Source organism: Silurus meridionalis, chromosome 13, assembly GCF_014805685.1.
Source record: "Silurus meridionalis isolate SWU-2019-XX chromosome 13, ASM1480568v1, whole genome shotgun sequence".
Classification (NCBI taxonomy): domain Eukaryota; kingdom Metazoa; phylum Chordata; class Actinopteri; order Siluriformes; family Siluridae; genus Silurus; species Silurus meridionalis.
The window spans coordinates 8080919-8106388 of record NC_060896.1 but is presented as its reverse complement, the minus strand read 5'-3'; the positions used below and the strand labels follow the sequence as shown (position 1 = coordinate 8106388).

The 25470-nt window shown below is 37.0% G+C and overlaps 1 protein-coding gene across 2 annotated transcripts in view; it reads left to right on the top strand.

Moving 5' to 3' along the window:
• The window catches only part of sema3ab (sema domain, immunoglobulin domain (Ig), short basic domain, secreted, (semaphorin) 3Ab), a 33397-nt gene extending 8190 nt beyond the window's left edge, over positions 1-25207 (top strand). Inside the window, exons 2-17 of one of the 2 annotated variants that reach the window (XM_046864722.1) lie at positions 3941-4101; positions 7372-7434; positions 10167-10286; positions 11359-11452; positions 11889-12008; positions 12571-12713; positions 14365-14479; positions 14589-14658; positions 14755-14899; positions 14998-15217; positions 15996-16087; positions 16203-16244; positions 17248-17405; positions 19843-19910; positions 21257-21399; positions 22457-25207. In XM_046864722.1, coding sequence (XP_046720678.1) covers positions 3941-4101; positions 7372-7434; positions 10167-10286; positions 11359-11452; positions 11889-12008; positions 12571-12713; positions 14365-14479; positions 14589-14658; positions 14755-14899; positions 14998-15217; positions 15996-16087; positions 16203-16244; positions 17248-17405; positions 19843-19910; positions 21257-21399; positions 22457-22909 — 2207 coding nt within the window. In that variant the 3' untranslated portion in view covers positions 22910-25207. Of the gene's footprint in view, positions 1-3940; positions 4102-7371; positions 7435-10166; positions 10287-11358; positions 11453-11888; positions 12009-12570; positions 12714-14364; positions 14480-14588; positions 14659-14754; positions 14900-14997; positions 15218-15995; positions 16088-16202; positions 16245-17247; positions 17406-19842; positions 19911-21253; positions 21400-22456 lie in introns of both variants that reach the window. The other variant, XM_046864721.1, reaches the window with a different exon arrangement.
• The last annotated feature ends 263 nt before the right edge of the window (positions 25208-25470 follow it).

Genomic DNA, 25470 nt, shown 5'->3' with positions numbered 1-25470 from the left:
ACACACACACACACACACACACACACACACACACACACACACACATGCACAAACACAAACTTATTCAGACATAAAAGCATATGGTCATATCAAATATATTGCAAAAAACACACAATGAATAATAAATGTTGTGTGTGTCGACATTTGTATCTGTGCACTGAATACACTCACTATTTGTTTTATAAGTGCAATATGTAAGCAGCAATTGAAAATACAAGAGACTCCTTTAACACTTATACCTCTATTGATTGAGGCGTTACATGCACACCCACACACACACACACACACACACACACACACACACACACACACACACACACACAAACCAATTGAAGGATTGTAAGCTGTATTAGCAATCAAATGCTTTAGTGTGCATGTGCATGTGCATGTGCATGTGCATTTGCGTGTGCGTGAGCGTGTGTGTGTGTTGCAGTAAATACTAAGGTATGTTCGGTTAAAATTCCTTAATAGAGTCAGTTTGAGTCTTTCTTGTTTTGCCGAAAAGACAGAATCTAGCAGTCAGACATTTTTCCAGTTTCAAGTTTCAAGTTTCACTTACACTTAGTCTCCTTTAAATAAGGTATTTTAATAGATAGTTGGTATATAGATACAATCCATTGAGTTTATGTTTAGGGTTCAGAATATTTGCACATGGAATGAAAACATTAAACAAAAACCTACCACAATGTGTAGAATCTATTAAATCTATATATGTACTGTAGTAGAAAATAATAATATATTGTAAAACTTTTAAAGACTGAAAACAAATTAGTAATTATTAACTGGAAAACTCTTCAACAGTTCACAACTGACAAATTCCTCAGCTGTTTTAGTGAATTTTCCTCAGGTTTTGATGCTTTTCTTTTCACCACATTTGCACAATAGACATTTAAGTTAGACAAGCCATCCTGCCAGCTGTGAATAACTCATAAAAATGCTTTCATGTACACTTTCAGAAACTGTAAAGATATCTTAATTACTCTTAAGATATGAAGTATTAAAGTAACTCTGACGGTATGAAGAAATAAAGTAACTTTTAAGGTATGAAGTAATGAAGTAAACCTGAAGGTATGAAGTATTAAAGTAACTCTGAAGGTATGAAAAAATGAAGTAACTCTGAAAGTATGAAGTAATAAAGTAACCATGAAGGTCTAAAGTAATAAAGTAACTCTGAAGGTATGAAGTAATAAAGTAACTCTGAAGGTATGAAGTATTGAAGTAATTTTGAATGTATTAAGTAATTAAGTAGGTCTGAATGTATGAAGTAATGAAGTTACTCTGAAGGTATAAAATAATGAAGTAACTGAAGGTATGAAGTAATAAAGTAACTCTGAAGGTATGAAGTAATGAAGTAACTCTAAAGGTATGAAAAGCTAAAGTAACTCTGAAGGTATGAAGTAATAAAGTAACTTTGAAGGTATGAAGTAACTCTGAAGGTAAATGTGTAGCACTCATTTCTTTCATGTTTACAAGTTGGACAGTCGTAAAAAGCATTTCACTATATGTCATACTCTGTATGAATGTGTGACAAACAAAATTTGAATTTAAATTTTAATATAATAAAAGATTGTGCTGGTTCTTTAGCATCTGTTAAAGATAATGTCGTGTAATACGGGGGAAAACGGATGCAGGTGCAGAGATTTTGATTCAAATTTGCACATGTACCAAAACAAAAAATCATGACTCTACACATGGACACAGGAATGATTTTTAACAGATCGAGTGTGAGTACAATCACACAAAACACATATAAAGAGAAAATTGTGCTAATATATGTGCTAAATAAGAGTGCAAATATTTACATGGCATGAAAGATGAAGTTGGAGCGGCTGATGGAAAATGTAGTCCACTGCTATAATCTTTCAAATGATAATATGCTTTTTTTTATACTCTCTGGTAGCATTTGCTGTTGTGTTAAGACTAGCGAGCTGTTTGGATGTGATATCTGCAGCTGAGCTGTGAATGAGATGGAGTTGTGGTAGGTTAAGTGTTGGTTTGCATTCACAGCCCAGTTGAGCTTTTATACGCACTCAGGCAGGACACACGGGCTTTAATAACAGGTTGAGGTCTCCACCACATCTCACTCAGTATTAATGTTGCTCTGGGGTGCAGTCTGAAAGCATTCTAGGGTGGCCGCAGGGAAAAATCTCATTTCCCTTTAGGACACAGACTGTAATTAGAGCCCTCACACTACCTCTCCTGCTCCGGTTTTGACACCCCGCACCATTCTCACCTTCAGCTTTTCACTTTTAGCTTTTCATTACATTACATTTCTTTCTATGGATTTCCGGCTCAAAGCGGCTACGCAAGTCCGTTAATAGTTTGAGTGTTATTTTCACCTTGTACCATCGCTCCAGTTACTGAAACTACTTCAAGTCATTCGATATGGCCAAAGAATTTTTGAGGTTCATATTTAAAATTTATAGCCCCATATACACTTGAACCTGTCGTAACAGAACGAGCTGGATGCTATTAGCTGAACTGCAGGGTTTCCAGGTGTATCCTTGAATATGTTGTTTGCACAATCTCAGCTTTTGCTTGCTGCTCATGGTGTTATTCACACGCCGTGTGTGCGCATTTGTGCGTTGGTGAGGCATCTTGAAGGTCAAAGCCTTTGGACTAAAGAATCATTTGGAAAAACTTAAGGGTTAAGGAAAAAGTATTGATGATGAAATATGAATGGAGCATGTGAAATGATAAACCAATACTGATGCTGATTATACATTTTATATGATCTGCTTGTCATTAAAAAAGCAATATATTACTAATATTCTTTCTAACCACTAACATTCTTTCTCACCACATGCTTTCAATTCTGATGCTTATTTAGATTCAAAACATTTCTAATGTAATTATATAATAATTATATAATAAAAAAACTTTTTATATATATTCAAGCAGTCATGTTTTGTGTTTTCTGCATATTTGGATTTCAAATTTTCACATATACAGCATGTTTTTTATATGTTCTGATATGTCATTTCGAAATTCTTAATATTATGAATGTGTACAGTATTCACACATTTTCTGCAAATGCTTTTTTTTTATTACTATTTTAGATATGAATTTACTGATTTTACTATTCTATCCAGGTATCTCTTAATTTGGTTATATTGTAGATATGTATATCTGATTTTGCCATGCATTTTCACATTTTTTGCAAGTTTAGCTATTCATTGTTATGCTTCCTACTGTTATAACTATGTCTTTCCTGCTGTTTTAATACTCCATATATGTGGAACATGATTAGAGTACTAAAATTGGTTAGTTTATTTGTTTTCTCTAATATTTGGACTATTTTATATTACTTATTGCCTACTGTTCTGGCTATGTTATAGGTCTGGCTTTTCAGATCACACACACACACACACATACACACACACACACACACACACACACAACATACATACTGGATAAAAGATGCTATTAAGTTATGCTATAAGCTCCACCAAGCATGAATGACACAGACACCAAACACAAGCAATATATGTCTTTCTTTGTGTGTGTGTGTGTAAGTGTGTGATAGGGAAAGAAGGGAAATGGAAAGAGAAGGAGCTGAGCCAGTGATCTCAGCTTTATTATGGCCAAAACCACACTCACACGTCACACTCAGCATCAGCATTAAAAGAAGAGAGCTAGCTACCGTGCAGAAGTGTTCTGTGACCGAGCCAAATCCTCAGTTTGTTAAGTCTCCTTCTGGTCTCTAACAGCCTGCTCACTCAACGCTGAGACCTTAATGGTGACATGTGGTTGGAAAATGTCTCCAGATATGAACAATGGTCTTTCAAATTTAATGGCTGTAATGATATGATACGTAGAGTGGAGTAAGATCAGCAGGCTTTGGTTAAACTGTTTTCTTAGAACCGTAAGCCGATACGAAAATATTTTTCAACTGTAATTCTTTATTAGTAATAAAACGAGTCTCTTCTTGTTCCCACAGAAATGTTGGAGTCGAACAACTTGTTTACTTTCAATGGACTGGCCAACAGCTCAGCCTACCACACTTTTTTACTGGATGAGGAGAAGGGTCGGCTCTTTGTAGGAGCAAAGGACCATCTCCTGTCATTCAACCTGATCGACATCAACATGGACCAAAACCTGGTAAGGACGCTGAAGTACTCTTGCTTAACGTTAGATTTTACTATAATCAGTATTGCATCTAGGACAGAATATGCCACTGCTGGTACTCTTCACATAATTGTAAATGCATAAACCACCGCTTAAGGAATCATGCAAGTTTAAATCCTGACAATGCAGCAGCAATCTGGAGTCAAGAGAGTAAAGTTGGCTGTGCACTCAGGCTGTGCTTCTTTAAGTCAGAGCAATACTATGCAGAACAAGGCAGATTCTTCCACTTTTTCCTAACAATATTAAGCTGATAATACAACATGAACAGCAGTTTCAAAATGCTGGTTTAAATACGTCTCAGAGGGAGTATGTACGGTGGCCGAGAAGTGCAATACACATTAACAAATGCAAAAACAAAATATCAAATCTGAAAACAAAATAACAAATGCAAAAACATAATAACAAATCCAAAAGTTCTCACTCTGCAGTGTTCTGTATTGTTGAAAGATTTATGATCAAACTCAATGTCACAATGTCACCCAAATGAGGAGGGTTCTCCTTTTAAGTCTGGTTCCTCTCAAGGTTTCTTCCTCATAAGGGAGTGTTTCCTTGCCACAGTCGACACGGCTGCTCATCATGGATAAATGCACACCATTCACCTTGACTGTTAAATTCTGTAAAGCTGCTTTGAGACAATGTCTGTTGTGAAAACTGCTATAGAAATAAACTTGACTTGACTTGACAAAAACAAAATAACAAATGCAAAAAAATTTTTTAACAAATCCAAAAACAAAGTAACAAATGCAAAAACACAATAACAAATGCAAAAACAACAACAAGTCAGACAAACTGGAAAAGGTAGGTATAGTTTGTGAATGGAAATATCATTGAATCATTGGACGAGACAACTGTCATTCAAAATATACAGAAAGTATGAAATCTTATGACTTTGTTTCTTCTACATGTGTGAAGTTCTTCGTTTATCTTAAACTATTATTTATTTTGATTAGTGCACCTTTAAATATAAGAAAATAACAGAAGTAAACATTGGCAAGCAAGGAGAAACTGGAATTAATTGAAAGCTACTTTGGGGAAAGACATTCATATGCAGTGATGTTGAAGATGCTGCAGTATATCAGTATATCAGCAGTACATAAAGATCAGTTTGTACACTTTTACACATATGTTCCAACTTTCTGCCGCAGACTGTTGTACTTCCTGTATATTTTGAATGACAGGTGTCTTGTCCAATCATCGGTAGGTATCCAATTTCAAACTATACCTACTTTTTCCAGTTTGTCTGAATTGAGGTTGTATTTTCGGATTTATTAACGTGCTTCTGTATTTGTTATTTTGTTTTCAGATTTGTTAATTTGTTTTCGAATTTGTTAATTGTTTTTGGATTTGTTCATTTGTTTTCGGATGGGTTCCCTCTTGAGTCTGCTTCCTCTCAAGGTTTCTTCCTTATGCCATCTCGGGGAGTTTTTCCTTGCCACAGTCGCCACCGGCTTGCTCATCAGGGACAAACTTACTTATAAAGAACATATTCAATTTTAATCACCACATTATCTGTGTAAAGCTTCTTTGAGACAATGATCATTGTTAAAAGCGCTATACAAATAAAAATGACTTGAACTAAATTGACATTGGACTTTGGCTCTGAAGGTTGTGCGTTTAAATTCCAGCCACAGCAAGCTGCCAATCCTAGGCTACAGAGAAAAATTCTTAACCCCATAACTGCTCAGTTGTATAAATGAGATAAATGTAAGTCACACTGGATAAGGGCATCTTCCAAATGCTATAAATGTAAAGCCGTGTGCTTCTTGTGCTACATTTGCATATGAGTAGTAAAATGGCAATTAGTTATGCAACATCTCATTTCACAATGGAAACGACAATAGAATAAAGTGGATATGGACTGTCTACCATGTCATTGTGGTGCACCTTCTAGCATTTGAGTTTAATTTTGAACTAGGGTTACTGTCCTTTGGGTTACTTTTATTTCTTCCACTTCAGCAGGTGTATTGGTTGATGTAAAAAAATCCTCCAGATGCAGATAATGTAAATGTGACACACCAGACTCAAACCAGATACCCTAAGCATCATAGATAAAAAAGAACACAAAACCCTACATTCTAAATAAAGGTGGACTGTACAAGCTAGATGATGTGGGTAAAGTCTGGTACTGATGTAGAGTAAGGAGGCCTGGGATGGGTCAAACTTCTACAGTAAGTCATTCCAAACCTGTTCAATAGGTTTGAATTCAGAACTCTATAGCAGATCATACAAGATTTTCCACTCCAACTCATGTAAGCCATGTCTTCATGGAGCTGGCTTTGTGCACATGGGCTATGTCATGCTGGTTTGGGTTTCCTAGCTCAAGTGAAAGGGAAATTTACTCCTTTCAAATCCAAAGACATCCTATATAATTGTGTTGCTCTAAAAGTATTTGGTAACAGTTTGAGGAGGAACCACACATGACAGGAAAATTCAGATACTTTCAGATAACTTTTGGCCACATAGTGAATATACCGCATTATATTGCATCATCATGATGCTGTACCTCTACCTTAACCTTCTGCACCATATTATCTGATTTAACCTTAATGCTGTTTGCACTACTGATCTGCACCACACTGTTACTTTTACCCGTGACACTACTGTGACCTTGTGTAGCCTTACTGAATTCCTGAGAGTGTCTGGATACGCAGATTTTAACCAGAAAACAGAAAGTGACTTATCTTATCAAATGATTTTTAGATTCTAATGCTATCCTACTCATTCCTCTCTTATCACTGGATCTTGCATGAGTACACTATGAATCTTGAGTAGACAAGCACCGCATACGATATGTTCCTTGGTGTGCATAGATGCGCACAAAAAAAGTAAAAACACCTTTCATGAATGATCGGGTCATATCCAATGCGTATCTTTTGCTCTTTATCTCACACACACAACACACACACACACCTGCATCTGGCTAGTTTATTGAATTAAACAACGTCTCATTCTTTCCCAAGCATAAGGCAGGAAGCGAGTTGGATTACTAAGAACTGGTCTGTTCTTCTCTACTGGGAGATTTAAAACCAGCCTGATAGATTTCACCTTCACATGGAAAGCAAATTAGGCTCACAACTAGAAACCCAATGCTGTGCCTGTACACTCACACACACACACACACACACACACACACACACACACACACACACACACACAATTTATTTCTTTCATAGTGAGTTAACTTTGATTAGGGGTACAGTATAACTTAGTGCTTGTTCTTACTCTTTTAATTTGTTCGAATAGATTCCATGGCCTCCATCTTCATCACACCGCGACGAATGCAGGTGGGCTGGAAAAGATGTCCAGGTGAGTTTGCCGATGTGTTAATGTTTGCTATAATGGTTCACGTGAAAATGTATTTCTAAGGTTTTTATTGTCGTTTTGTAGTCTTCTTTCTGTAATAAATGATAAATTAAGTCATGACTGCAAACCAGACCCAAGATGTTGTTATCCAGTTCCATTTATATCCATTTTTATAGCTGGTCCAACCTTCTGTTTACTGCATTTACCAACTTGCAAATCTGCATTAATTCTTGGTCTCAGAATTTTTTTTTATAATATTGTAAAAAAAAAAAAAAAAAAACAAGGCCCATCAGCAATCTGTGGATTGCTATAGTAGAGTAAATAATAATTAGGTTTAGAAGTTATACAATATGAATGATGTATGCTTTCTAAACCTAATTATTATTGAATCTACTATAATAATGTTTACTGTAATACATAAAACAAATGTTTGCGAATAATAATTACAAATTGTAGTTAATAAAATTGTGTTTTCAGGTACTAGGGGTGTTTCATATACAAAAACTAGGTGTTTTCATATATACACTATATATAATTGTTGAGTAGTGCATTGGGGATTTCTCCTTTAAACAAATTCACTCAATCAATTAGTTTAAATCAACATTTGTAAAGTATTTTGCAGATGGCCGGTTGACAATCAAATTGAAAACAGTAAATCTACATTAAAGCTACAGTACATTCACCCCAAGCATTCTAGCTGTGGAGTTCATTTAAGCCTTCCCTTAGCATGCTCAGCAGTGTTCAGGACTTTACACCACTTTCTGCTATGGTCTCATCTAAATTCCATTGTAGATCATGCTTGAGGCTCTCTACTAAATTCAAGCACTATAGCCTGTTCTTCTTCCTTCCTTCTACTCCATTACCACCACAATGCAACTTTGAGTTTAGTAAACCCCCTGTAGTTCATATCTGAAAAGCGTGGGATTTTGATGTAAACATGATTGGAGGGCTCTTGATGAAACGATGGCTTTCGTGTGAAGATAGCGCTGATAACCAGAGAGCGACTGACTGAAGTTTGTCCTTGAAGTAGAACAATGTCAAGTCTGCGGCCATTGAAAAGATGTTGGAAACACAGAGCAGCTGCCCTCATGAAAGAAACACTCCTCTGACACTCAAGAAGGAGATCAAGCACATGGTACAAATGTGCTTAAAAAGAGGCCACTCACAAAGTCATAACAAATGAGCCAGTGTGTTATGCAAAGTGGGCTTATATTTGCAAATCCATAGGAATTTGCATGAGCTTGAACTTGAGCTTGAAGTGGATGGTCAAGGCAAGGCTTAGGGGATGTAAGGATGCTAGTGCTATTAGCTTTTGTCATTTTTTTTTTTTTGTGTGACACAAAATTTTACATTTACATTTTACAATTTGACATTTCTTATTTCTCATTTTCTTATTTAAATTTATGCTAATTTTGTTTATATATGTATATATATATATATATATATATATATATATATATATATATATATATATATATATATATATATATATATACTGTATATTACGCTGGCTGTAAGACAGAGAACCATAAAGAAACAAATGGAGACACAAGGATAACTTGTGCAACCACATGCAACAATATGAAACCTAAGCTAACAAAAAATCCAACAAAATATTAATACTTTATATTAAACTGTTACTTCTTTTTATGTTTCCTTGTTATTATTTTGAAAATAGCAGCTATAACCCCACCCTAAGGGAATGTCAATTAGGGACAGTGCATTGTTTTATGGTAGCCCATCATTTGAGGACATTTTTGTAAAAACAAACATTATAGAGTAAAGGAGTGGCATGTTATTTTGCTTTGCTAACTTCATGCCTCACTAAGCTAAAAAAAACAAGGCATGAATGTGACAGCAACACTGATACACATGTCTGACATGTAATCAACATATGTTTTCCAAGAACGTTTTTCCATGCTGGGTGACTGTCAGGCTTGTTCAGACCTGCATGCACACATGCACACACACACACACACACACACACACACACACACTGGGGACCACTGGATGCTCATAACAGGATTGCCCCTGTTGGAAGTTCTGCACTGCTCGAAACACTTACAGCTGTTGTAACATTTCTTTTTTCTTTTCTAACGTCTGCATTCTGTGTTTGCTTTGAAAATGGAAACTCACCATCTTTGTTTATCTGTATAGGTTTAAGGCATACAAAATAGATCTATATCCATATAAAAGCAGACAAACACAGAATTATGCAGCGAGTGCAAAGCATAAATATGGTCCTGAATCTATTAAAACACTACTGCTCATTTGGTTGCATCTTTAAAGTGACTCTATATACTTTTAAATAGCATAGACTTGGAATTTAGTGTGGTGCAGTTATGTTCTTGCCAAAAAACGTTATGCTCAAGTCTTTTGCTGCTGGAACCTTAAAAACGCTTCTGTGTTTATCCCAGACCTCAGACCTTATTCACAATATCTGCCCACTGGACAATCTTGACACTTGACTTTGTTGGATACACTTGCTACTATCTGATGTCCAAACCACAAGGTTTCTTCACCTCAGAGATAAATTCCTTGGCACTATTAATTCTTTGTTTGTCTTTCTTGACCTCTTAAATATATGTGTATGAGTGTGTGTGCATAGAAACCATCAATTACACACTTATGCAACATGCACTTGTCAATCTAACTTGTCAAACCTCTCTCTCTCTCTCTCTCTCTCTCTCTCTCTCTCTCTTTCTCTCGCTCTCGCTCTTGTTTTCTATCTGCAGAAAGAGTGCTCAAATTTCTTAAAAGTACTGCAGCCATTTAATCAGACGCACCTGTACGCATGTGGAACAGGAGCCTTCCACCCCGCCTGTGCTTATGTAGAGGTGGGCAAGCGGCCAGAGGTAAATATTATACAGATTATTTATTTGCTTAATATGTTCCTTGTCCTGGTGGTTAATTTTTTTATAAGGCATTTTACTCTTTAATAAACATCCATTTGCATCAGCAAATTTTGCAAAAAGCGCCTTGATTTAAACATCATTGACCACTGACCACCGTAGATCTTAGTAAATGAGGGCAAATAAGATAATCATAAGTACAATCAATTTAGCCTGAGTATTATTGAAAAATGACAGTATATACACAGAATGTATATCTGAATTGATATAGATTCTCATCATCGCCTTGGGTGGTTCCATGAAATTTTGGAGTAAGAACGGGCGCTTTGAGGATGAATTGGACTGTAGTTAATGTCAACAGTCTCCTACACTGACTCAGGACTACTTTTCGCTTCTGACCATCATCACTGTACCCTGCAACATCATATATCTGCTACAAATGGATATTCGGTGCAACCCAGATGAGGATGGGTTCCCTCTTGAGTCTGGTTTCTCTCAAGGTTTCTTCCTATCGCCATCTCGGGGAGTTTTTCCTTGCCACAGTCGCCACCGGCTTGCTCATCAGGGACAAACATACTTATAAAAGACATATTCACTTTTTTTTACCACATTATCTGTGTAAAGCTGCTTTGAGACAATGTTCATTGTTAAAAGTGCTATACAAATAAAAATTAATTGAATTGAACTTCATTTCACTGGCTTCTTTGTTAAAACCAAATAGTTATTTTGCCTCAACGCTATAGAATCACATTTATGGCATTTTTCAGGTGCACTTACCAGAGTAACTTACAATTATTCAATTACAGTTGAGGGTTAAGGACCTCATTTAAGGGCCCAGCAAAGACAGCTTGGAAGTGCTGGGTTTAAAACTCACATCCTTCTGGTCAGATGGTCAATGTGGGAGCTACCCTACCACTCGCAATGTATCACAAACTCCTTATAGTAACAGAGAATGCTGTTATGGTACACTGTTTTAAAATAATATTTATAGTGACAAATACACTCACTGGCAACTTTGAATGAATTATGACGAGTTATTTTGCCTGTGGTCTGGTTTGTGTGTGTGTCAATGTAGGACAACACCTTCAGACTGGAGTCGTCACATTTTGAGAACGGTCGAGGAAAAAGTCCATATGACCCAAAACTCATGACTGCTTCACTACTTACTGGTGAGTTTATTTTTTATAATACAGAGGTAAAGTCCTGCAAGTGCAACTATTGTTGGTGTGTGTGTGCTTGAGTGTGTGTGTGTGTGTGTGTGTGTGTGTGTGTGTGTGTGTGTGTGTGTGTGTGTGACTGGGTGTGTATGCATGCATGTGTGAATGTTGGCTATTTTCAATAGAAACCCAACACCTCTGATTAACAGGATGAAAAGATCAGACTGTTCTTGCCTTTGTACTCTACCTGCAGCGCATTCTTCTGTTAAATCTCTCATCTCAGATTAAAGGTCACTTACACATCCGTACACACACACACACACACACACACACACACACACACACACACACACACACACAAACACACACCTGATTTTAGACATTCCTCTATCTCTTCTACTTTCTCTGCCATAACCCTTGTTTGACCTTTAGTGCATATGATTGACAGATGGTGAGCTGTATTCTGGGACAGCAGCCGACTTCATGGGGCGAGACTTTGCTGTTTTCCGAACGTTAGGAAAGCATCATCCAATCAGGACAGAGCAGCACGATTCTCGCTGGCTCAATGGTAAGACACATGCTTTAAGCTGGATAGCAGAATAATACGCTGTAATTGGAATGGGTTAACATCCACTTATGCAGTAAGTCATATTTGCAATACGATAGCAGCAGGGTTTGATTTTAGATTCTGATTGCCCAGATTGTTCAAGTTACTCTTATACTAATATGTCATCATTTGAAATTACATTTACTTCTTAGCAACACAATTAGCTGTTTTTTTCCTTTTAACCTTCAGAGATAAAAACGGCTTATATCATTGTTTCAAAATACATTTATATCTTAGCAAGACAATTTTATGGTTACAGAGTATGAAACAAAAGAAAAAAAAGTAAATGTGTCTATAAGTGGCAGAAAATGAGATCATGTTAATTATATCTAAAAAATGGACATTTTTGAAAACTTTAAGAAAATAAAAAAAACTTCAAATCTTTGATCCGAAAGTCACGCCATTCATTGTTTTCCAGCAACATCACAACCACATTCCAAATAAGTGTTTTATTAAGAAACCCCCAAATTAAGAAATCTGCTTCATATTATGCATCATTTTCTGGGTGTTTATATCTGTGCAGAACCTCGGTTTGTAGGTGTCCACCTCATTCCAGAGAGCGATAACCCTGAAGACGACAAGATCTACTTGTTCTTCAGAGAGAACGCTATCGACGGAGAACAAACTGGCAAAGCCACTCACGCCAGAATTGGACAGCTGTGTAAAGTAAGATAACACAAACTCACGGCTCTGCAAACATGCTCACAAATAGAGGCACATGAACAAACATGGCAACCTCTGATATCTTACTGTACATATGCATGCACATGCATGCCAACATGTTTGTATGTACACACACACACACACACACACACATCACACACAGTGGGCGTGGAAGCTTGAGAAGCCAAGTTTCTTTGGCGACGTGTGTGTTTTTCTTGCATCCTAATCTCGCCGCCCACCGAGAAGCCGCAAAGAGATTGAAATGTCACCGGAGTCATCAGCAGGCCGAAAACAAAGGCTCCTCTGTGGATCTAATGTTCAACTCACTCATGCACCTAGTTGAAGTGGAACTCTAGAGCAGCGAGCTGGAGAAAGGTGTTCACAATTATGTGCCGCCCGGCATTCTGGCTCGACTGGAATCCACTCATGCACAATTGGCTCATTATTTCAAGATGTCAGAGGATGTTTTGTGCTTTTGCAACATGTTCAGTACACCTCTCGACACCGCTAATTCATTCATTTATCTTCGGGTACACTCTTTATCCTTGTCAAGGGTCCCTGTGGATTCAAAGCCAATCCCCTTGTGATGCAGGGATACACCCTGGATCAACTTACTGTGCACTGAGCAGCGAATTCTAGTCATCACTCCACCTAGTGTTATAAATGCAGATTATAAATGCTGGTTACTGTTAGAAATGCTGGTTTTGTACTAGTTTAATGTTTTACAGCTATTTTATTTAAACTTTTTTGCAACTTCTTACACATACAAAGCGCACTTACTTCCGTTCTTCCGTTGTAATGCGGCAAATATATACATTATCAGAGCATGCCTAACCTTACTGCTTACAGATGTTCATGGTAGATTACATCAAAATGCATGGCAGGGACATCTGGAATGTAACGACATGAAGTATTTATGAGGAAAACAATTATTTTTTAATTACAGCATATCTATTTTATATTTTTGAAACAATCACCAATTACAAGAAACCCTGCTTAGAAATATTTCAGTGTTAGCTAAAGGGAAAAGAAGAAGGAGCAAAAGAAAAACCAAACGAATTGAATTGTTATGCTAGTTGTCTTTTCTTTGGCAATATCCAGATACTAAACAAATAATAACTAAACAAATAAAATAAAAATATTGATTGAACTGATTCGAATCTTGAACTTGTCTATTATGATTATTATTATTATTATTATTATTATTATTATTATTATTATTATTATTATTATTATACTGTAGACATACAACATAGACAGTACAAAATACTAGTGTTATTGTTTCACTTTTTTATTCTTTAGCTAGCAATATGAACATAAAAACTACACTTGAACACACTACAGAAGAAAATCCGATTAGCATAAAAAACTTTCATTATAGGTCTAAATTTTCAAGTTAGATGTTGCTGCAATGGCTGGTGATTTCAGGTAAAGTTCAATGAATTTTATAAATTCACCACATCTATTTAAGTATCAAAGTATGTTGACCTCTTATCTAAGATTAGTTTTAATATATCACACAAAGAAATTTTCATATTGTAAAGACAAAAGTTTTAGCATTGGTCCTGTCTTCAGGTTCATTAGTTTTACGAGCAACGGTAATGATTTTAAAAGCCTTTAACATTTAACCTTTAGGCATTTGTTTTGTTAACAGAACGACTTTGGAGGTCACAGGAGTTTGGTGAATAAGTGGACCACGTTTCTGAAAGCTCGGCTAATCTGCTCAGTTCCTGGCCTTAATGGAATTGACACACACTTTGATGAGCTGCGTAAGTCGTCTTTTCATGTATAAGCGAGTGAGTGATGGACATAGAGGGACACTAATTGTCAAATGTCAATGAATCTCAGTTCTTTATCTTGAGCTTTATCCTTTTTCAGAGGATGTCTTTCTGATGAGCTCAAAGGACTCCAAAAATCCCATCATCTACGCAGTGTTCACAACATCCAGGTACTGTATTTATATAATGACATGGTATTACGGTTAATGACAAAATATCAGTATATTAGTGACTCTAATGGACATGTTTATGGATTTGTATTGCAGTAACATCTTTAAAGGCTCAGCAGTGTGTATGTACAGCATGGCAGATGTAAGGAGGGTGTTTTTGGGTCCCTATGCTCACCGAGATGGGCCTAACTACCAGTGGGTGCCTTTTCTGGGCAGAGTGCCATATCCACGCCCTGGCACGGTGAGGCAGATTAGATTTGTAATTAAATTGTCGCATAGGGAGAATTCATTAAAATAGGCTGTATCTTTATACCCTGTTTTTTTTTTTTCTTATGACAGTGTCCAAGCAAAACCTTTGGAGGCTTTGAGTCCACGAAAGATCTACCTGATGATGTTATTACTTTTGTCCGAAGTCATCCAGCCATGTACAACCCGGTACTTCCTCTTAACAATCGCCCAATCATTATTAAGACCGATGTGGATTACCAGTTCACACAGATCGTTGTGGATCGAGTGGAAGCCGAAGACGGACAGTATGACGTCATGTTCATTGGCACAGGTTAGTGAACATAGAGGGTATATCGTAGTGCCATAACCATGTTGCCAGTAATCACATGCTTATAGTATAGTATTATACAATATAGAATAATAATATATATCATATTATACCACATTGTGCAGTACAGTACGATATACTATAATGCAGTATAATGTAGAATAGTACGATCAATTTCCAAACAATGAATCAAACTATGTTTTTAAGGTGTAGTTCAAGAATTGTATCATATAGGACATTCTGCTAACATGCAGTAGGATATAGCATACTGTACTGTATAGTAAAATATTAGAGCAGATAGAAAATACAGTAACCTATGAAGTTCAGTATTAATTAGATATGTTTTTATTAAGTATTTAATCGCTCTAAAGTAGGTATAGTATAGTATAGTACGGTATAACACAGCACACCCGAACAATGCTATATACAGGTAATGTATAATAAAGTATAGTAAAGTATAGTATGGTAATGAATAAAGATAAAAATTCCTAGAATATTTGTTTGGTAATTATATTTAGATGAAACCAGGATGAAGGAGGAGAAAGCTAGAATAAAGTACAGGATAGAATAATCTGTATAGTACTATAGCATATAAGTAATATATGCAATAATATAGAGGTTATTTCTAAGTATGAACTGAATAAAACCTATTCACAAATTATCATTTGAAGCTTAAAAATATCAGGAAAACTTCAGTTTTCATTCATCTAAATATTTGTTGATTTTATCCAATAAAACAGCAAACTACCTTTTAATAACAAGTTATTCATTACCCTTTCAGATCTCGGCACGGTTCTTAAGGTGGTCTCGATTCCCAGAGGCACGTGGCATGACCTTGAGGAAGTTTTACTGGAAGAAATGACAGTGTTTAGGGTATAAACAATTCCTGTATTTTATCCCACAATATAATAGCACAGGATCTATTGTATGTGTACGATCATTACATTTGCTCACTGTTGATGTGAAATGTCTTTTTTCTTTTCTTCAGGAACCAACAGCTATAACTGCTATGGAACTTTCCACCAAACAGGTATGTTTTAATCAAATGATTGCGATGGTTTAACAGCTCTAATTGCATACGCTGCAATAATGTAGCAGAAAAGAAAGTGTTTTCTAACACTAAGTGAGGTTGACAGAATGAGTCCAAGAGGAGAGCCTGCCACAAAGTTACGAGAGCTTTGTGGACAGGAGTGAGAGAACGTTCCATATACCACAAAAGTACTCAACATAGCTGCTCCTTTATAGTGTTACATGTGGTTGTGTTGTTGTTTATCCATTGCAACTAAATTTAAATAATTAAATATGTAATATATATACAATTTAACTTATTATATACTTTTAGTCTACAGTTTGGGAAACTTTCCCAAACAGCAATGCAATTTAAAATAAAACAGAAAATAAATTTACTTTAGTTCTTTGCAAGATTTTCAGATCATGTAACTTCCTTTTGAGTCTGTGACTTGTGGAATATTCCATATTTTCTAGAGAGTGAATACAGTAAATCAAACAATAGTATTAAATGAACTTTGTAGGAAGGCTGATTAAAGCCAAAATATTTTTAATCATATGTACTATAACAAAATGGATATATAATTATATATAAATTATTATTTTATTTTTGTAAATACTGTAGGTTGTCTTAACATTTCAATTGTCACCAAAAGCTTTTGACATGCTGTGAATAACTTTTTAATCTGTGGTTAAATGCCTTCACTTTATGTATACATGTATTAGGGTAAAAATAAGTGAGGCACCCTAATGGCACCCTAAAATATATGTAAAGAAATATAACAACCAGAGATTTTGTAGTGTGTAGAAAGTCTGCAGCTATAGTCTTAGATATGATCAAACAACAATGTATTGTAGTTCCACATAAAATTCCTAAGCTCGCTCTAAAACAACATGCACTCAAGCTTATACAAGCAAATGTCAGAATACGCATCAAAATGCAATGCACATGCAAACTGCAATGTGGATATTTGTTGTATTTCTTTTTTTAATATTAACTGAGTATTTTAAATGTTTCTCTACAGCAACAACTCTATCTAGGCTCGAATATTGGCATTTCCCAAATGCCGCTGCACCGCTGTGATGTTTACGGCAAGGCCTGCGCTGAGTGCTGTCTAGCACGAGACCCCTACTGTGCCTGGGATGGCTCGCAGTGTTCCCGATACTTTCCCACTGCTAAGAGGTACTCCTAGCTGGTGATCGCAGCTTGTTTAACCTAGATGGAAACTGTGAGAGTGCTGCTCCATAGTTCATTCAGTCTGCAGGAGGGAAATATAAACAGTGAATGAATGAGCACTGTAGAACGTGTCCAGAGTCAACCTTACAAAAGGTTACACAAAGTGCTCGGTTTTTGTTCAAGGTGTGAGTGTTGCTAGAACACTGGTGTTTTTTCAATTGAACTAGACAGAAGCCTTTTTTGTTTTCAGTGCTCAGTTGCAATTATTGTAGTGAGATTTGAACACACCTGCAGTGACATACTGGAACAGAGCAACAGGGAATGTGCTATTTGCAATCAAGCGTGCAATGATATTTTCATATCCATAAACTCAACGTCCAAATGGATCAATCCAACCAAGAATTTAGGTTGGTTTTTTGCATGTACAATATTTACATCAACTTGAATTCAAATAGTGCAAATTATTTTAATGCAACTGTAGTTGCAAAACTAGCATACAGCTTAGATTAAATCTCTGAGATTTATAAATATAATAATAATAAAATAAAAAAAAATCTGTTTTAAAATTAGCAAAAGTAAAACAAAATCTGCAATTTATGAATGACCTAAGGAAGGGAGTTCGAGAACACAGAAATTAATAAATATGTTGATATTGACAAGACTTTAAATTAAGCTTTAATATTTATATGTATCATCTCATTCCACATTTATTCCCCATTTGCTGTTACAATAACCTCCACTTTTCTGGAAAGATTTCCCACTAGATTTTGGCAAGTGCTTGTTAAGATTTGTGGTCTTTCAGCCACAAGGGGGTTAGTAAAGAGTAAGAAAGCCTGGGATGCATTCATTGTACAATTTGGTTTGAGATCAGAGCTATATAGCTGGCCATCCAAGATATTCATGCGCAAACCATGTAAACTATATCTCAGTAAAGCTAATTTTGTGTACATGGGCATTGTTATGCTGGAACAGCATTGGGTCTCCTAGTTCAGGTGAGACAATTAAATGCTACAATGTATGCTGTATGCTTTGTCAATACAGTGTAGTCTGTGAAGCAGGAGTGATTGGTGAGGACAAAGTGGTTAAAATTAGGAATGTTTCTTGGTGTGGATTAAACTTTTTTTATTGGTTGCTTATTAGTTCTTTGACAGCATAAGGAGAAAGAGGTTGGCAAAACAGAATTGGGATCGACAGAGTAATGAGAAAAGTAGGCTAGAGTACAAGGGGATGCGGCAGCAGGTAAAGAGGGATGGTTGGAGATGATGAAGCAGGAAGTGGATTGGATTATCAAGGAGGAAGTGAGAGCAGCGATTAAGAGGATGAAGAGTGAAAAGTCGGTTGGACCAGACGAAATGGTGGTGCAGGACATTTATGAGGACATTGTGACAGCAGTGAAGTGTGCAGTGGGAACGACAGACTGGTTCAAGGTGAAGGTTGGACTGCATCAAGGATTGGCTCTGAGCCCTTTTCTGTTTGCAGTGGTGATAGACAGGTTGACGGACGAGGTCAGACAGGAATCTCCATGGAGATTGATATTGTGATTTGTGGTGAGAGTAGGGAGCAGGTTGCGATGAGCCTGGAGAGCTGGAGGTATGCACTAGAGAGAAGGGGAAAGAAAGTCAGTAGGAGTGAGACAGAGTACATGTGTGTGAATTAAAGGGAGGGCAGTGGAGTGGTGCGGTTGCAGGGAGAAGAGGTGATAATAATGGAGAGTGTGTTACAGAAGTGAAGAAAAGTGTGCAGGCAGGGTGGAGTGGGTGGAGAAGAGTGACAGGAGTGATTTGTGATAGAAGAGGATCTGCAAGAGTGAAAGGGAAAGTGTATAGGACTGTGGTGAGACCTGTGATGATGTATGGTTTAGAGACAGTGGCATTAAGTAAAAGACAGGAGGTGGAGCTGGAGGTAGCAGAGCTGAAGATGTTGAGGTTTTCGTTGGGAGTGACGATGGTGGACAGGATTAGAAATTAGTTTATTAGAGGAACAGTGCATGTTGGATGTTTTGGAGACAAAGTGAGGAAGGCAAGAATGAGATGGTTTGCAAAGGAGGGACATGGGGTATACCGGTGGGAGAATATCTCACATATTGCCTCCATTTTGAATTGCAGACCCTTTATAGAGTATTCATGCACAGGACAGATTCAGGACATGTGCAATTTGCCTTGTTTTCTGAAAGACTGGCGTAGTGTTATATTATAGAGTCTGGAGCTTAAAAAAAACTATTTCATGCACACACACACTTTATTTAAGATGCAATTTACTTTGCACATTTAAACTGTGAGAAATGAAGCACTTAAGGGGGTCTGACAAAGACAAAAAATGGGTTTGGTAAATGTTTACACATGTGTAGCTCACCTCCTGCATTCACTAATCATGTTTCTTGCATGTGTGTGTGTGTGTGTGTGTGTGTGTGTGTGTGTGTGTGTGTGTGTGTGTGTGTGTGAAGGAGGACTCGGCGGCAGGACATCAGGAATGGAGACCCTCTCACTCAATGCTCAGACCTGCAGCACAATGGCAAGAACTGACATTTATTCAGCATTTTATATCTAATCACCAAGCACTATATTCTGTGTTATTTTAGCTATTTTATGAGTTCCTCAGTAGCTCCTGGTTCCATAACCTCAACTGTCTGTATAAGACTGTATAAAGGACATTACTTATAATCGTACATTTCAGTGCTCATGTTAGTTCTCACTCTCTGGTGTTTTGTATTGTTTTAAAGACTATAATCGCACTCTAGATATCACCCAAATAAGGATGGGTTTCCTTTTGAGTCTGGTTCCTCTCAAGCTTTCTTCCTCATGACATCTGAAGGAAGTTTTTCCTTGCCAGATTCGCCCCAGGCTGCTCATCAGGCATAAATACACATCATTCGCCTTAACTGTTAAATTCTGTAAAGCTGCTTTGAGACAATGTCCACTGTGAAAAGCGCTAAAGAAATAAACTGGACTCGACTTAACGATATTCATGACTGCGTCACACACACGCATGCCCATATGCTTTATCTAGATGAGTAGAAAACCTTGAATTTTCAAACATAAAAGTTTTAAGAGAATTTCAATTGGCTGACAGTTTCCACAATTATGACCTTCTAGAGAAAATAAATTTTTTTAACTGAGCGGAACTGTGCATTTAAGGCTTATATTTAACTTCAACGGAAGCCTTTCATAGCTTCAGAACTATACACTCGCGCAGGGACCACACACACTTTAATGTCAGACTATTTTTGTTTCACACACCCACTTTGTTACACCCGTTGTTGATCTCCTGGACTTCACATGCTCCATGTGTGATATTTATATACGTTTCATATGTTGTTTCCAGCTTTTTTCCACACATCAGAAACTTTTAACACGTAATTACCGTATCTATGCTTTTGGGGCATCAAATGATAAAATGTATCCTCAAATGTTTTTTTTTTTTTCAAAATATTCTCATATAAATTTTTTTTTATATATTTTATATTTCTGTAAGTTACAAAAGAGCCAGAAAAAAACTCATTTTGATGCTCCGATATGAAAATATAATTTCCAAACAAACCGTGTGTGTAGTTGTGAGCACATGCATGTACCTATGAGTTCATGCTTATGGTTTAAATTAGCAGCTCACTGCTTTTCTTCTGGACATGAGGGCATTAAACATACGCATAAAAATGTGACTGTTATGAACAGGAACACATTTATAAAACACACTCCCTCTGTCTCGAATTCACTCACATATACATTCATTTACTCACACACACATATACACATACACAGACACACTAACAGTGTAGCCCAAACCCACACTTTGCCCTCAGCATGGCCAATTCCCACTGGGAAGGTGCATCTTGAAATGAAATCTATGTTTTTTTTTAGAAGAGGAGAATGGTGAGAGTACCCTGCTGCATAAAACAGTGTATGGGGTAGAGAACAGCAGCTCCTTCCTCGAGTGCAGTCCTAAGTCTCAGCGTGCTCTCATCTACTGGCAGTTCCAAAGACATGGAGAGGACCGCAAACAAGAGGTTTGTCTGATGTATCGTTGTGCGTGTGTGTTGTGTGGTATGTAACAGTGAGTATGAATTGTATAAAAGACAATGAAAAATGTATCATTTAGTCTAGACATGTTTTTAGGTGTAAAGCTATATAAACACCTTTATACCTATATAAACACCTTTATACCTATATAAACACCTTTATACCTATATAAAATGAGTGGGTGGTAGCTCAGTGGTAAAGGTTCCAAGCTTCACCTTCTGTGCTCCAGGGGCAATGCATCATGGCATCTATTCTATTCTATTCTATTCTATTCTATTCTATTCTATTCTATTCTATTCTATATTTCATACTATTCTCTTTTATTCTGTTCTATTCTATTCTATTCTACTGGGTCCAATGAGGATCCTAAATTAATCCGTCTGAACAGTGGATTTCAGTTACATCAATAAAATATAACATAGAACTAAAGAACATGCAGAAATACAACAAAATGGCTACAATAAATTAAATATCTTAATTAAATTGAAATAAAAGACAATTATAATTAAAATGTGTATTTTTGTGTATGTACATGAACATTATGATATTAAAACGTTATGACAGGTGAATTGAATAACACTGTTTATCTCTACATCATGGCACCTGTAGTGAGTGGGATATATTAGGCAGCAAGTGAACATTTTGTCCTCAATGTTGATTATGATGGTAAGACGACTGGGTCAGAGCATCTCCAACACTGCAGCTCTTGCGGGATGTTCCCACTCTTCAGTGGTCAGTATTTATCAATAATGGTCCAAGGAAGAAACAGTGGTGAGCCAGCGACAGGATCATGGGCGGCCAAGGCTCATTGATGCATGTGGGGAGTGAAGGCTGGTCCGTGTGGTCCAATCCAACAGACGAGAAATTGTAGCCCCAATTGTTATAGATGTTAATGCTGTTAATGCTTAATGGGTCAGGACTGTTTTGGCAGCATAAGGGGGACCAACACAATATTATGCAGTTGGTCATAAAGTTATGCCTGTTTGGTGTCCATAAAGATATACCTGGTCAGTGTAAACTGATTTCTTTTATGTGTGTGTTTAGATAAAGTCTGACGAGCGAATGATGGGAACAGAGCAGGGTCTACTGATCCGAAGTCTGTTTCCGAAGGACTCGGGTGTTTACTACTGCCACGCAGTGGAACACGGTTTCATCCAGACCCTCCTGCGCCTGACTCTTCACGTCATCCCCTCTGATCACCTGGATGATCTCATGCAACGGCCACTGTCAGATGCCAGCCACTCGACAAATGGCAAACTGTGGTACCAGGACTTCCTGTCCCTGATCGACCCACCTGGCCCCAACAGTGTGGACCAGCTCTGTGAGCAGGTATGGAAGAAAGAAAGAAAACAACGAAGGCAAAAAGCCCAATCGCATGCTGCCCAGCTTCTTCACACCAGCCAGTCCAGCTCCAGCAAGTGGAAGCTCATGCAGGAGAGCAAGAAAGGGCGCAATCGCAGGACCCACGAGACACCTCGGGCACCTCGCAGTGTGTGACCCTCCCCCTACGCCTGTGTAACTGCAAATACACCCATAAAGAGGAATGACTCTTGCCCATTCTACTGACTGTGACTTTAAAAGGCACGCACAGGAAATGTGAATACAATATTCCACACCTCCTGCACAGAGAGTGTAACTTGGATTCAAAACGCACTCATATTTTGACTCAAAATGCAGGAGTCAACGGTGGAAAAATTCACGTATACCCAGAAAGGATAGCAACACATGCTGACAATATTCTGTAAATATTACACAGAATTAAATGAACTTCTACAAGACGTACTTCTGTCTATCGGAATAAAGGCACAGCTGAAGGCCACTGGTTCAGCTTTTGTGCACATGTACTGCACCAAACTCCGACAACCATGTATCTGCAGAACAAATCTGACTCAAACTCTTTCCCAGTGAAGCTCCAGCGTGTCTCAGTGTCCTCTTTTTCCAACCCACTATTTTCCTTCTCCTTATTTTTAACTGCTCCAAAAGCATTTGGCTATGACACTAATGCACCAATGCGTGTTCCCTTTCCTCAATAACCTTTCCTACATAAATACATCCTTCCACTGTTGTGAAGAGTCATATTTAATTTTGTACTTTTGACAGAATTATATAACAAAACTATTACATAATATAGAGTTATTTTATTAATGGTGTCTCTTCATCCTCTCTCTCTCTCTCAATCCTCTATTTTCTGGGCTACTCAGCATTTGTATAAATTTTTTTTTTTAATCTGAGCTGCTTTTAAATTTTAAATACAGTATAGCTTTATTCAAGAAATCTTGTCCCAAGAGAATATACCATCAATGTGATCAAATTGTGCGCTAATAGCTTCAAAAGCTGTGTTGAACTTCATTCTCTTTATCAGCAGCTAGACAAGTCACAGGTTTATATTCAAGCACTCATTCAAAAGAAATTGTCTTTTCTATATCAACAACTATGAAGCGTTCACAGGAACTAGTGTGGTGAACGTTCAACATAATGTAAAGTGCTATTTAACGAAAAAAAGCATTGAATTATTGATGCTGTGAAATGTCCCATAAGGACATACTTATGACATTTGTAAGGAATCTCCAGCGTCTGCACTTTTTTAATGATAAGTCAGTTTTCTGCCATTATGTAAAGAAATGATTTGCGGTGAAGCATCTCACAAACGATGAATAGAGCTGGTTAAATGATGTTACATTTATTGATTAGTGAGCATTTATAATCAGTGATGGATTGCTGTGTGCAACAAAACACTCCATGAGGTGCTGGTATGGGAAATTCTTCAGCTCCAGGGAGGCAACAGTCAATCTGCAATATTTTGCCACATCAAATTAATTGCCACCTTCATTAATTAATTTTATCTAAACAAGGCCGTCACTGACTTTGTGTCAGGAAGTGATTTATTTTTTTTCTTTAATAGGAAAAAGCATCTAATCAAAGGTTTCTTTCAGAATATAAATCATTACCAAGTGAGACCTTAATCAATCAGACCACCAATCATGTGCATTTCCTCTTGCTGGAAACATTGAACTCATACCCAAACTGTATTCATTCTGCACTGTATTACTGTCAACACGCAGGATGTGCAGTATGGTGGACTTTTTCACTGGGAAAATGAAACAAAACAAAACATTCTTCTTTGAATACTGATTTTTTTTTTCCTGTAGTACAGAAACAATGTAATAATTTAGAAAACACAGATAAGGCAGAGGCCTTAATATTCCCTCTAGTCTATATTGGTAAAAAAAAAAAATATGTATACACACCAGAATGTAGCTGGGAATATACTGTAAAATATTTGAGAAGAAAGATTTGAGGTAAAAAAAAACATGTACAACCTGCATGCGAATGCTCTTATCAACCCATTTTGTCCCTCTAGCATTTGCAGTAGCTAGTTGTTAATGTTGTGAGTTTCACCTACAGCTATAGACACCTGACATGACCACATTTTCTCTATAGGGGACATTCTACTCTTAGTCATGTGACTAATACAGTGTTAGCTAAGGGCTGTGCTGCTGCCTGTGGTACTCTCTCGCACTGTAGCTCACTCGAATGATGTATACACTACACAGACCTGGACTTGTATGGGTCAGACTGTACGTTCACTATTTCACAATGTACAATGACAGATGCAACTTAAAACAGTATAATGGTCAAGTCAATAAAGTTTGGACAGAAATGGACACTTCCCCAACAGTTGGGCAAAACTGAGTGGAAAAGAGGGAGAGCAATGAAAAAAAAAAATGCTGCTGTAAATTATTTGTTTTGGCATGTATTCCAATGTTCTAATAAATGTCTCTTGTAAGAACTTGAGATTGAGACTGGCCTATTTCCTCGGCAGAATTTTTATTTGTTATTATATTCATATTCAGCAGGGGAATAAATGGATCCACTACCAAGCACATCTCCCAGGATGGATTGCAGGATAGTAAAGGCTTGGATTTAATGGACAGCTTAAACATGTGGCAAATCTGGACAGGAATTCCTCAAAAAATATGGTACTGGAACCAAAAGTAACCTAATGAGGATATGTATCTCAGTATTCTCACAAAGAAAGTTCCACATATTCAGGGCTT